General features: G+C 38.0%; 4 protein-coding genes across 4 annotated transcripts; 2 read left to right on the forward strand and 2 right to left on the reverse strand.

Moving 5' to 3' along the window:
* Window positions 1-166: 166 nt before the first annotated feature.
* Window positions 167-454, reverse strand: MONOS_4073 (uncharacterized protein; the record flags this gene model as incomplete). The annotated part of the gene is made up of 1 exon (XM_067874115.1): window positions 167-454. One exon carries the CDS (start codon window positions 452-454, stop codon window positions 167-169), a length of 288 nt encoding a protein of 95 aa, XP_067733565.1.
* A 1899-nt stretch (window positions 455-2353) lies between these two features.
* Window positions 2354-2998, forward strand: MONOS_4072 (uncharacterized protein; the record flags this gene model as incomplete). The annotated part of the gene is made up of 1 exon (XM_067874114.1): window positions 2354-2998. The coding sequence occupies one exon, from the start codon at window positions 2354-2356 to the stop codon at window positions 2996-2998; it is 645 nt and encodes a 214-aa protein (XP_067733566.1).
* Window positions 2999-4043: 1045 nt separating this feature from the next.
* Window positions 4044-4955, reverse strand: MONOS_4071 (uncharacterized protein; the record flags this gene model as incomplete). The annotated part of the gene is made up of 2 exons (XM_067874113.1): window positions 4044-4296; window positions 4363-4955. The coding sequence occupies 2 exons, from the start codon at window positions 4953-4955 to the stop codon at window positions 4044-4046; spliced, it is 846 nt and encodes a 281-aa protein (XP_067733567.1).
* Window positions 4956-5010: 55 nt separating this feature from the next.
* Window positions 5011-10131, forward strand: MONOS_4070 (uncharacterized protein; the record flags this gene model as incomplete). Its single annotated transcript, XM_067874112.1, has 1 exon — window positions 5011-10131. One exon carries the CDS (start codon window positions 5011-5013, stop codon window positions 10129-10131), a length of 5121 nt encoding a protein of 1706 aa, XP_067733568.1.
* Between the last annotated feature and the right edge of the window lie 2239 nt (window positions 10132-12370).

Consider the following 12370-nt stretch of genomic DNA (forward strand, 5'->3'; position numbering starts at 1 on the left):
TTTGCATCCATTTTGTCTTGTTTCTTTTCTTTTTCTCCTCTCCACTGTCACAACCTCGTTGATGCTGATCATCAACAAATTCTTCTTTCTCATCTGCCAATGAGGCTGCACTTCTCACTGCCAACCTGCAAAACTCATTGCATTCTGAAGAGACTTCCATTCCTTTTCACACTTCGCCCAACACCTCATCAATATTCGCACACTCATCTCTTTTGATTTCAACAATTGCATTCACATGAGCTTCTTCTTCTTCTTCTTCTTCCTCTTCTTCCTCTTCTTCTTGTTCTTCTTCTTCTTCTCCTCCTCCTCCTCCTTCCTCGTCATCATCATCATCATCATCATCATCGTTGTCTTCTTCTTCTTCTTCGTCTTCGTCTTCTTCGTCTTCGTCTTCAAATTCTTCTTCTTCCTCCTCCTCCTCCTCTTCTTCTTCCTCCTCCTCATGTTTTGCCATGTTTTTGTTTTTGGTTGTATTTTCGATCTCATTTTTTCCCTTCTCTGGAAGATGGAGCAAGCGAAAATTGAGCGAATTCAATGAAAAAGCATTCTTTTTGAGCATTTTCCGAAAAGTTGCCATTTTTGGAAGCATCTTTTGGAATTCATTTGTGGCCTTTGCCAGAAGTGAGGAGACTGAAGCAAAGGAAGAAAAGGAATAAGCTTCATCTGTTTCTTGGAGAAGGCAAGAAAGAATGTCAATAATTCATTTGTCCAACAGAAAAGAGTTGAAGATTCCACTTTCAGAAATGCATCTCACACTGACTCTTCTTCATTGAATTTCTGATTGGCAATTCATCCGCCTGATTTGAAGGAGCAATAGTTTTGTTGCGGAAAACAACAGAAATACTCCTAATTTAACAGCCATTTGAATAAAAGAGCAGAAAGCAGATATTTGATGGTATTTGTATCTTCACAATCTTCTTCTTCAATCAAATCATCTCTCAAATAGCGTTTTTTTTTTCAAATTCTTCTGCAATTCATTCATCAATCGGCTCTGCTGCTGACTTCATATTCTCCATCTGCTTCACAGAGAATTCATCTTCTTCCACAAAATATTCCTCTGTTTTCAATCACTTCTCAACACATCAGCCATCTCATATGAGAATCTCTATTTTATCGTTTTTTCTTCATTCCTTCATTCCTTCCAACTTCCATTAATATTATCATCATCATCAAAGGAAGAACAAAAATTACAATCAGGAATTGTTGCTTCATCTTCGTTTGAAAAGAACAGTTTTGTGAACTTCCAACGCAAAAAACGAATTTGTGTTATTTGAGGAATGTTTTACTGTTGAAGAATAAAAAAGAGGCAAATGAAACCTTTTGGACAGAAAATGCAAGACAGTTCTGAGAATGTGATTTCTTCGTCTTCTTCATCACTTGTGAAGCCTTCTTTTCTCTTGCTCACTCAGAATGGGCTGTGGATATCAAGTACTTGATGACTATTTGAGGAGGCACATTGGAAGGAGAAAAAGAAGGAGAGAAAGAAGGAGAAAGAGCGATGGAAAGAGAAAGTGGGCATTTTTGGCTGAGAAGCTGCAACAGACAAGCCAATGGCTAAAAGAAAGCATCATTTTCTTTTTAACCATATTCAACTCAAAATCATCTTTCCCTTTAAAGTGTTTTGATTTTTCTTTTGAAGTTCAATGAAATCAGATGGAATTTCGGAAAGCAAGGGAAGAAGCCGGAGGAACGCAAAACTGCTCAAAAGATCGGAAATAAGACTGAAACAGACGATAATTGAGCAGGCAAAAATTGATTTTGTTCATGAATCTTTTAAGGGGATAAGTCATTTGTGGAAGACTTTTCAAAAAGAAAAAAAAAAATAGAAATCAAAATATTTAGCTTATTTTTATAGCATTGCGATATTTCTTTTCCTGATGTTTGTGCCTTTTTGAAAATATCATGCAGGGCTATCATTTAGAATATTCAATTTAATTTTTTTATTTTTTCTAGATTTTCAAAACTTACTAAATTTCATTCATTTATTTTTGAGATTACTAAAAAAACAAAAAATCCCAGTAAAAGATAAAATATAAAAGAAAAAGCTGAAAGAACAAATTGCAATCATAATAATCACTTTCTATTTTATATTCCTTTATCAAAATAGATAATTGCAATGATTTTTGAAATAAGATAAAAACTGAGGATAATCTAATAAAGGGTGCAGGAATTTTTCATTTTGAGTTTTTGTTTGCATCCACATCCATGGTGAGACGCTCCACCAGCGCAAAAGCTGCACTTTATATTGTTGCATTGCTGTTGCTTTGTGTAAGATGCCTTAATGCTGAGGGTAATGCCAATGAACAAATTCTGCAAAAAAGGAGCGAGGAGATCCGGAACAGCATGTTGAGCAATGCACATGAAAATGTCGAGCGTAACAATAATTTTACTATTCATAGGGAAACGATTGGAAATGCAGTTTGCAATTGTATCTGCTGTGTTCAAACAAGTCTCAAAATCATCAACAGCTCGTTGTGTGCGAGCCATCTCACCATGGCGCCTCTCTGTGGATGCACACTCCTCACTTCTCGCCACCACTCATCCACCACCATCCGCTCCACCACCTGCCAGATCCACCTCCACCACAATCACAAACACCACCCGCTTTTCCTCTCTGCCCATAGCTCCCTCGCCCTCACAAACTTCTCTCTCCAAAACCCTCAACCAGCATTCCTCTCCTTCCCCCTCTTCTCCATTCCTCCAAATTCCCTCTCTTCCACTCACTCCCCAATCCCCACCTCTTTCTCCATCTCCCATTCTTCCTTCTCCTCCTTCATCTCCCTCATTCAACCCTTCCTTTTTTCCCCTTCTTCCATTTCTCCTTCTTCTTCCCTTATTCATCTCCATCTCTCAAACACACTCTTCACCAACATCACCACTGCACCACAATCCACACACACCATTCCTGCCATTCACACACACTCACACAACTCATTCACCACAACCACAAACACCACCACCACCACAAGCACAGACACAAACACAAACACCAACATAATGCCCTCTTTTTTCCTTCATTCCTCTATCTCCGTCCACTCATCCATCTTCCTCCACACTCACAACCCTATTGATGGCGCCATTCTCCCTTCTCTCAATAACCCATCTACATCTCTCTCTGCCTTCAACACCTCATTCCTCTGCCAAACGCGATCTTCACCAAATGAAGCTAAGGTGTATATCGGAACGGAATCTCAAAGAAAAGAATTAAGAAAATTGTCCTTTACTGATTTGAATAGCTATCAATTTGAATGGTGCGAATGGAATAATTCATCTGGTGGGAATGAATATGGAGGCGCACTTAAAGTTAACTGCACAAATGCTAGCCTCACAATCACTTCATGCTCATTCAATAATTGCTCGACAAATGAATATGGTGGAGCAATACGTTGTGATTACCTGCTGAAAATTGACATTATAAAATCCAATTTCACCAGTTGCACCGCTCTGCATGGAGGAGCAACTTGCATAGCTTGGCCCCAATCCAGTTCTGTTTATTCATTCTCAGAAAACAAAGTGGAAAATTGTTCAATAACAGATTGGTGCGGAACTGGTTGGTATTTTGCTCTATATAATAATCAGATAAATTTTCAATTCTTGTTCACCAAATGTAAGTGCATTTCAAATTCTGGTGGTGATGCAACAGGTTCTCTAACATTTCATTGGCCTCCGAATAACAAGCCTAACCAGTTTTCAATCATTGAATGTCAGTTCATCCATAACAAATTAACTTCTTCTTCCACTTATGGTGGAGCAGGAATAGACTTTGATGGAACTTATTCTTGGATGAATGGAATAAAATTCATCACTTTTTGCTTTTTCGATGGCAACTCCGCAACAAATGGAAGAGGAAATGATGTTTTCTTCAGCGGAAACAGCATCACCCAATCTCCGTTCGAGTGTTGCGGGTCAACAACTTTAACAAAAAGAGTCTGGAATTGTGAAACAGCTGATAACGCCAATTTCAACAGCTGGCTTCCAATCATCGACCAGAACAAAATCGTTGGCAACAGCGGAAGTGATTTCGATGCATGTGGCAAAACACATCAAAGCCCATGTGCCACGGTGGAGTATGCTCTCGGATGCATTGCTCCCTTCAGTGATGCCACCCTCTCTCTTCTCGTCTCCACTTTCACTCCCTCAAAGACTCTCACATTCCGTGCACCAAATACAATAATCACCGGAAATGGAACAGACGCCACAACCATCGCCTCCAGTGGAATTCCACAACCAACTTCTTCTTTCTCATCATCATCATCAATATATTCTTCTTCACCCGATCCATCTGCCTCGTCTGCCCTTTTCCAACAGACTCAGGGCTCCCTCACAGTTTCTGCCCTCGCCATTACCCACAACTCCACAAACCAAATCACCCCCATCCTCTTCCACCTTTCCAATGACTCCCCTTCACTCAACCTCAACACAACCACCATCACCGGAACAACCTCATCTTCATCACCAATCACCACACCCCTCTTCTTCCTCACTGCTGGCTCCCTCGCCCTCAACCACACAGCAATCACCAGTCTCGCCCTTAACAGCCAAAGCATCTTCCACCTCACTTCCCTCACCGCTCCCCTCACCCTCAACTCCTCCAACATCGCCGATATCACCTCCACAGCTTCTCCCACCAGCTGTGTCCTCTCCTCTGCCACCTCCCCTGCCCTCTCCCTCTCCCTCACCAACTGCACCTTGACCAACATCAACTCAGCTCCGCTAAACCAACAGATTGCCACCGATGGCGGGTGCATCTCATTCGCCTCATCTGCCCCTGCCAACTCGTTTTCGGTGAGTGACACCACCTTCTCCACCTGCTGTGTGAGTGAGAATACAAGTTCTGGAGGAAGAGGCGGTGCTCTCATGATCGAGTACAAGGATGATTCAGAAGTGTCAGAATCCTCCTTTTCCATCACCAATATCGTGTTTTCAACCAACAAGGCCAGCGTCGGAAGAGACATGTATTTTGTGTGTGAATCCCTTGTCGCTTCTGTGAAAGAGCCCATGTTCGCCTTCATGACAAGCATCACTCAGAAAGACAACTCGGCTGTTGGACATGACAGAACAGAAGCATTCGGTGATTGGGATGTCGATTTATTCATATTTCTGGACGGATATAAAGCTGACAAGGTGTTTATCGATGGAACATCTGGGATGGAGGTATTGTATTGTGGGATTGAAAAGGTGCCATGCAAGAGTGTGGACTATGGGGCAGGGCATCTGAAGAGAGCACAGAATAAAAAGCAGGAAATTATTTTATGTGCAAACTCGTCTGTGGCAGGGTGCGTGGATGTGGGAAGAGTGCTTATAAAAGCAAAAGAGGAGGAAATGATAAGAATCGAATGCCAAAGAGAAGCGAGTGGGTCTGAAGAATCCATTCTGAAGTCAGAATCACTGACAGAAATGGAGTTCATTGGGATTGTTGTTCCATCGAATTTTGAGAGGACAATCACATCAGTGATTGAATCAAGCACTCAAAATGGGGAGTTGCACATGAAGAACTGCATGATGAGTGTGGTTGGAGGGAAGGAAAACACAATTGAATTTTCCTTGATCAAATCAACAGGGAAGATGGTTGAACTGGAGTTTGTGACGATTACAGAAGTGAAATCATCTGTCTCGTTGTTTTCATTTTCACTTTTCTCATCAAACGTGAATGAAGGAGAAAATGAAGAAAAATACAAAGCGAAGCTGTTGAATTGTTCAATGGAAGGATGCATCTTTGAGCGTTCATTTGGTGAATCTCCATTGATGATATCTTCTTCTGCTTTGTTTGAAAACAGCAACTTTTCAAATATTGAGAACAAGGGCAGTGGAGAAGGAGGTGTTGCAAAAGTGACTTTGCAAAGGAATGAAGAATTGGTAGTTAAATCAACAAATGCATCATCTTGTTCGCTTTCATCAGGCAATGGAAAAGGTGGATTCTTGTATTTGAACTGTCAAAATTGTTTGAGTGAAAAACCATTTCTTTTGGAAACAGCTACATTTAAGAACAACAAAGCAGCCATTGGAAAGAATATGTTCATTTTGGGAAAGGATTTCAACAGTTCTGTGACAAATGACACATTCAAATTTGATTATTCCTCAATGATAAATGACGGCAATTTGTTTGTCGGAAGTGATGAGTTTCATTCAAACAAAGATTTATTCATGTTTCTGATTCCATACAGTTCATTTGAGATATTTATCTCATCGAATGGATTTGATGCTGCAAGATGTGGAAGTGAGGAAGAACCATGCTTCACAATGTGGAAAGGGATGGAAAACATGGAAAAGAAAATTGGAAAGAAAACAATTCAGATTGAAGGATCAACTGTTATTCAAGATTCATTCAATGTTTCCAATTATGAGATTAAAAAGAGTGTGAAGATGGGAGAAGAGAATGTGAAAGCAGAATTGAATTTTGAAAAGGCAATTGGAAGTCAACTGGAATATTTCATGGTAAATGTTATTCATCTTGAATTGACAAATATCCAACTGAAACTGTCAACTGGATTTGACAACTCAGCCAAAACGATTATTTCAAACAGAAAAGGTGAGTTGACAATTACTGGATGTTCATTCCATTCAGAGGCAGAAGTGAACAATGGATTTGATTGTGTGTTTGTGGATGTGATTGGAGGCAGTGTGGAAGTGAATGATTTGTCGATTGGATCATGCAATGTTGGAGAAAACATTTTTGTTATTAACAGCGCTGGAGTTTCTTGTCATTTTGTGAATGTTCGAGTGGAATCATTGAATGAAAGCAGAGGATGTCTTCTTCTGATCAAAGGATCTGAATCAACAACAAAGATAAATGAAGGGGGTGAGGAAATGAATCTCAAAATTGATAATTCATCATTTTCAGGAGTGAAGAGAAGCGATAATGGATCAAGCATTTTGGAGTCAAAAAATGAGAAAAAAATAGATTTGGTTGTGAATGAGAGCAACATCACAGAAGACAAAGCAGAAACAAGTGAAAAAGGAGGGGCAATATTCTTCACATTGGGTGCATCTGGATCAATGAAGATGATTGAGTCCGAAGTCAGACAATGCAGTTGCACAAATGGGAAAGGAGGAGGAGTGTATTTGACAACAAAGGAGAGAGGGGAATTGAATTTTTCATTTATGGGAATGAAATTCAGTGCAAACACAGCAAAAGTGGGGAATGACATTTTCATTGAATGCTTCAACATCTCATCCCAGATCAACGAAAACCAATTTCAGTTTGATCTTCGAGAGAATCATTATTCGCGAATAAACGCGATATATGGAAAGGATTCATGTGATTATCAGAGCGACACTGATCTGATTGATTTTGTGACGATTCATCAGGGTGACACGATCATTGTGAGCAGTGTGAATGGATCGAATGAGAGACAATGTGGAACAAACACACTTCCGTGTTATTCGATTGATTATGGACTGATACATATGACCTCAGATTTCATGAGTGTAATGATTGTTGTTGAAAAGAGTACGATTGATGGAGAGATTAATCTGGAGGAGATGAGTTTAAGTTCGAAGAGCAGAAATTTGTGTGAAGTTGAAGTTGAAACAGAGATTGAAAGAACAAGAGAGGCTTTGGTGGCAACAGATGGAACAGTTTCATTGTTGAGAATAGGATTTGTATTTGATTCAAATTTCGCTTCCACACATGAATCACTGATATCACCAGAGGGAGGGATTCTTGAGATAATGAATTGTTCATTCACTGCAAAACAATTGATAGAAGAAGTTAACGTAGCTTTTGCAAACATTCAATTTTATATAATTAAAATGGAAAAAGGAGAATTGCAACTTATAGAATGTTCAATATCAAATCTCATTCTTCAAGAATCTGCATTATATCTTTCGTCACAACTTCCATCGGTGATTGATTCATTAACGATTTTAAATTCAACAATAAAAACTTCTCTGATTGATATAAATGAATGTGAACGATTGAATATGGAGAAGTTTCATACAGAAAACATCACAGTTGAAGGAAATGAAGAATCATTGATATCTTGCTTATCAATAAAAAAGACAATTCAATTGGCAAATTGCACAATGAATGGAGTTAGTTCAAACACCACAAAAGGAAAATTGATGAAATTGGAGGATTGCACAGATGTGAAAATAGACAGCTGCATTTTCGATGGGAGTTCAAATGAAAGAAATGAGCAATATTTGAATAGAGAAGTTGAGATGTGCAGATGGGATGGATCTCTTGTGGATATTGTGAAGAGTTCTGTAATGATGAAAGATACAACAATCTCGAATTCACCTGAAGGTGGAGTCACAATGAGTGGGGGAAATGCGATAATTGAGAAAGGAGAATTAATAAACAATAATCCATCGATTGAAGGATATTCATCGTTGAGAAGAAATATCATCTGTTCCGATTCAGGAATATTGAATGTGATGAGTTTGAAAGGAGGAGATGGATTGAAGGATAACTCCTCACTTTGGATGTTGAATGAAGGGTGCAGTTTTGAAGGGATTGTTCCAGAAAGGGATTCATCATTCTATATTCCTGTGTTAGAGAGTGTTGAGGCAAAAGAAGATACAGACAGAATGAAGTTGACATTCAAAGGATTACTTCTTATTCTATGCAATCTGTCATTCGCAGTTGTGAAGAGAAAAGGAGAAGAGAAAGATGTTGAAAAGCATGATTTTGATTCAAATGGATTCTTATCAGAAAGAGAAGTTGAAGGGAGTGTGGTAAAAGATCTCATCAGCAGTTGTGGAGACGAAATCGAAGTGAGCGTGCATATTTTGTTTGGAAACTCAAATTCTCCATCTTCGACAAACTCATTTATTTTGAAAAATGCGAGTATCACTCCACCAAAAGGAGATGAAAGAAATGTTGAAAGTGGGAAAGAAGAAAAATCATCATGGGCATTGGTTGTGATTGTGATATTTGCAATAATGTTTCTGATTGTTCTGATTGTATCAATTATATTCATTGTTCGGTGGAGGAAGGCGAAGAATGATGCAGAAGATCTGAGAGAGATCGTGAACGATAACATCAGAAAAGATCCGAAGGCATTTGAGATGGTGACGATGGAGATGTCACCAGAGGCGCAGTGGAGAAGAGCAGAAAGGGAGGCAGAGAAAAAGAACGAAGAAAACATAAAGAAAAGAATAAATGGAAAAGAGATGGTTCATTCAGAGTCTGAAGAGTATTTGCTGGCTGAAAGCGGATCAACTGAATATATATTGGGGAGAGATTCAGATAAGATTCCTGATTGGGCATTGGAGAAGGTTGATGAGAAAGAAGAAGAAGATATTTCGAGAAAGAGAACTTCATCACCTTCCATTTCTTCAACATGTTCAACTGATTCAGATTCCACTTTTGTTCGAGGGGAGGATCTGTGCCCGACCACCTCGTCGATGTCGAATCTGGTGGATGCGATTGCCTGTTCATCGCCTCATGAGAAATTGATTGTGGATCTGCGAGATTCTCTGTTCATGTTGTTGCACGGAAGGAACGAGAAGAAAGAGATGGCGATAGGCACATTGACTGAGAGAGAGCACACAGCTGCGCAGGTGTTGTTCTGGGTAGCGAATGGGGCTCTCCATTCATTTGATGAAATGGAAAATCCTCTTCAGTCATTGTCCAGTCTGAGTCCGCACATTGTGTTGTTCTCTGAGCATATGGTGATCTGCATTGTGATGCATTCAGATTTGCTTTCATCTGATGATTCTGATTCATCATCCATCTCTTCATCGACTGTTGTGACATCTGCAAGTGATAATGATAATGATGAAAGTGACTCGTTGCCATCATCTGCGTTTGAGGACGAGGATGACAATTTCAAAAAAGAGTGTCTGAGATGGAAGGCGCCTGAGCTGCTGATGAACAAGAAGAGGGAAGCAACGAAGGAGTCGGTGGCATTCTCGATTGGGATGATGCTGTGGGAGTGCCTGACGCTTCATATTCCGTTTGGGGAATATGAGGCAGAAATTGCTGGACAAAAGATTGTGAATGGGGAGCGTCCGAATGTTGGGGTGGTTGAGTGCGAGTGGGGAAGAGAGTTTGTGAAGAAGTGTGTACTGGGGGATTTGACAGAGAGGCCGACGCTGACAGATGTGAAGCGGTGGCTGGTTGGGCACTTTCCAGAAGAAGCAATAATTGTGACAGCGACAGATGCAATATTCACCGAAGACTGAATGGGAGCAGTGGACGAAGAAGAAAGTTCACGAGGGGATGAAAATTAGATGAGCATGCGAATGCTTTGAATCATCTATTGGAACAGTCAAGAGTTGCAAAAAGCAGTGTTGAAAAGAAACTGTCACTGTGCATGGGGAAGGGGAGAAAAAAGAAAATGAAAGGCTGCTGGCTATAAAAAAGAAAAGCGTCGCACCTCCACAAACACATCAATTTTGATTTTATTTTGGTTGTTGTTGTTGTTGTAATTCACATTTTTGTTTGTATTTTTGTCACCCGTCTGAAGCCTGGAAGCCATTTCGAGTTTTCACATCGCCTCTTCATTTTGTCGATGCTTTTGCGATGCTGAGGGTTTCGAATGCCGATCAATCATGAGGAGTCTTTTTGCTAATGAGATGTTCTTTTGATGATCAGATTGGCTGTTTGAATCCTTTTGTCACTTTTTGCATCGATATTTGTGATCTCACTTGTCTCTTTTTGTTTTGTTTATTTGTTTCTTCACTGTTTCAGTGTTTAATATTTTGAAACATAACAACTGTGTTTTGAGATATGCTTCTTTAAATGTTTTGACAAATAATTTCTTTCACTCACTTTTTCTTTTTCGAATGGTTGAATTGTTCGTGTTTTTTTGTTTGCTTGTTTTTTAATATTTTTATTTGTATTTCTGATTTTTATGTGTGTAACTCTCTTGTTGATGTGCCTCACACATTGGTTTTTCACAACACTTTTTATAGTCAGCAATGGCCGCTTCATTTTCAGAAGGAAAAGCGATCATTGAAGCAGATAAAACACGACGAACGTGCTTTTTCAATGCTTGAAGAGGGTGCTTCTTTTTTTTTTCAATATGAATATCTCGGATGATTGTTGTTGGAAGATCAAAATAAAGTTGATTTGTTTGAATATCTTTTCTATATGGAAACCATCTTTGCGCTTTGAAATAATTCAATTGTCAATAACTTTTTGGAATCAACTGGCTCTCTTTTGTTCACAAGCATTTTAATTTGAAATTTTTTCATATTCCATTGATTTTGAAATCATCTTTTTTAATCATTTTATACACATCATAAATTCTTTCTTTCATTGATTTTCTTTCAATGCTTTCAAAAAACTCTCCAACGTCATCATGTTTGTGTTTTTTTCATTTGTTTTGTCAAATAAATCTCTCATTCAAAGAAATAAGAAATAATATTTGGTATTTTATCTATTCATTAAAAACGAATATTAGTAATTGTCAAACTTCATTCTCCTCAAAAAAAAAACATCCTCGTTTTAAAAAAGATTCATATTTTTTATGTTTTTTTATTGATTGTTGAACTTCTATTACTCAAAATGAGCTGCTGAGGAAGCAAAGCGGAATGAAATATTTTCAAAACATTCAAAAATCCATCTATGCTCAATAAGAAGCAGAGAATGAAGAAGGACCCTTCAAAAAATGAATCAGCTTTCTATGCTTTAAGTGAAAATGCTGATCAACAATTTGATTGCATGATATAAGTTATAAAAGATTCAAAGGACTTTTTTCTATAATATTAGTATTCACTTAACACATGATTCAAAATAATAATGTTTTTTATATTGAATTAAATTTGAAAAACAATTACGATGTAGTTATTTTGTATTGTCCAGAATTTTTTCCTCCTTTCATTTCCTTTATATTTTGATATTTCCTGGTCGTTGTTGAAATATTCAAATTTTCTCTTCTTTCATCTGAAGCTGAATTTATAATCATTTATCTTGACTATTTGAATTGTTTTTGCCAATTTATGAATAATTCTCGATTTATTTTATATCAATATTAATTCAAAAATATGCAATGGGAACAAAACGCAATCATTTCCTTCATTTTTTTAGAAATTTCAATTTGATCGAGAAATAATTTTATTTAATGGAAAAAGAAACATTTTTCAATACATAACTTCCATTACTGGAAAAATTGACAAGAAGGAATAGAAATGTTTCTAAATGCAAAATCCATCATTCAACCTGAAAATATATCAAAAACAAAATTAAAAAAAATTGTTGCAGACATGTGCAAAGGCAATCAGCATCTTTGATAGTTCAACTTCCCAAAATAATAGTTAGGGAAAAAACCCGCACAAAATACGAAACCTGTGCACATGGCCTCATAATTATTAAATAACTTTACACATCACCAATATTCATTTTTTTCTGCTCAATTTGAACTTTATTAAGTATATTTTCAGTTTTTTTCAAAAAATAATATAATTAAAGGTTTTCTGA

The sequence above is a fragment of the Monocercomonoides exilis genome (genome assembly GCF_001643675.1).
Source record: "Monocercomonoides exilis strain PA203 chromosome Unknown scaffold7-2047599, whole genome shotgun sequence".
Lineage (NCBI taxonomy): Eukaryota > Preaxostyla > Oxymonadida > Polymastigidae > Monocercomonoides > Monocercomonoides exilis.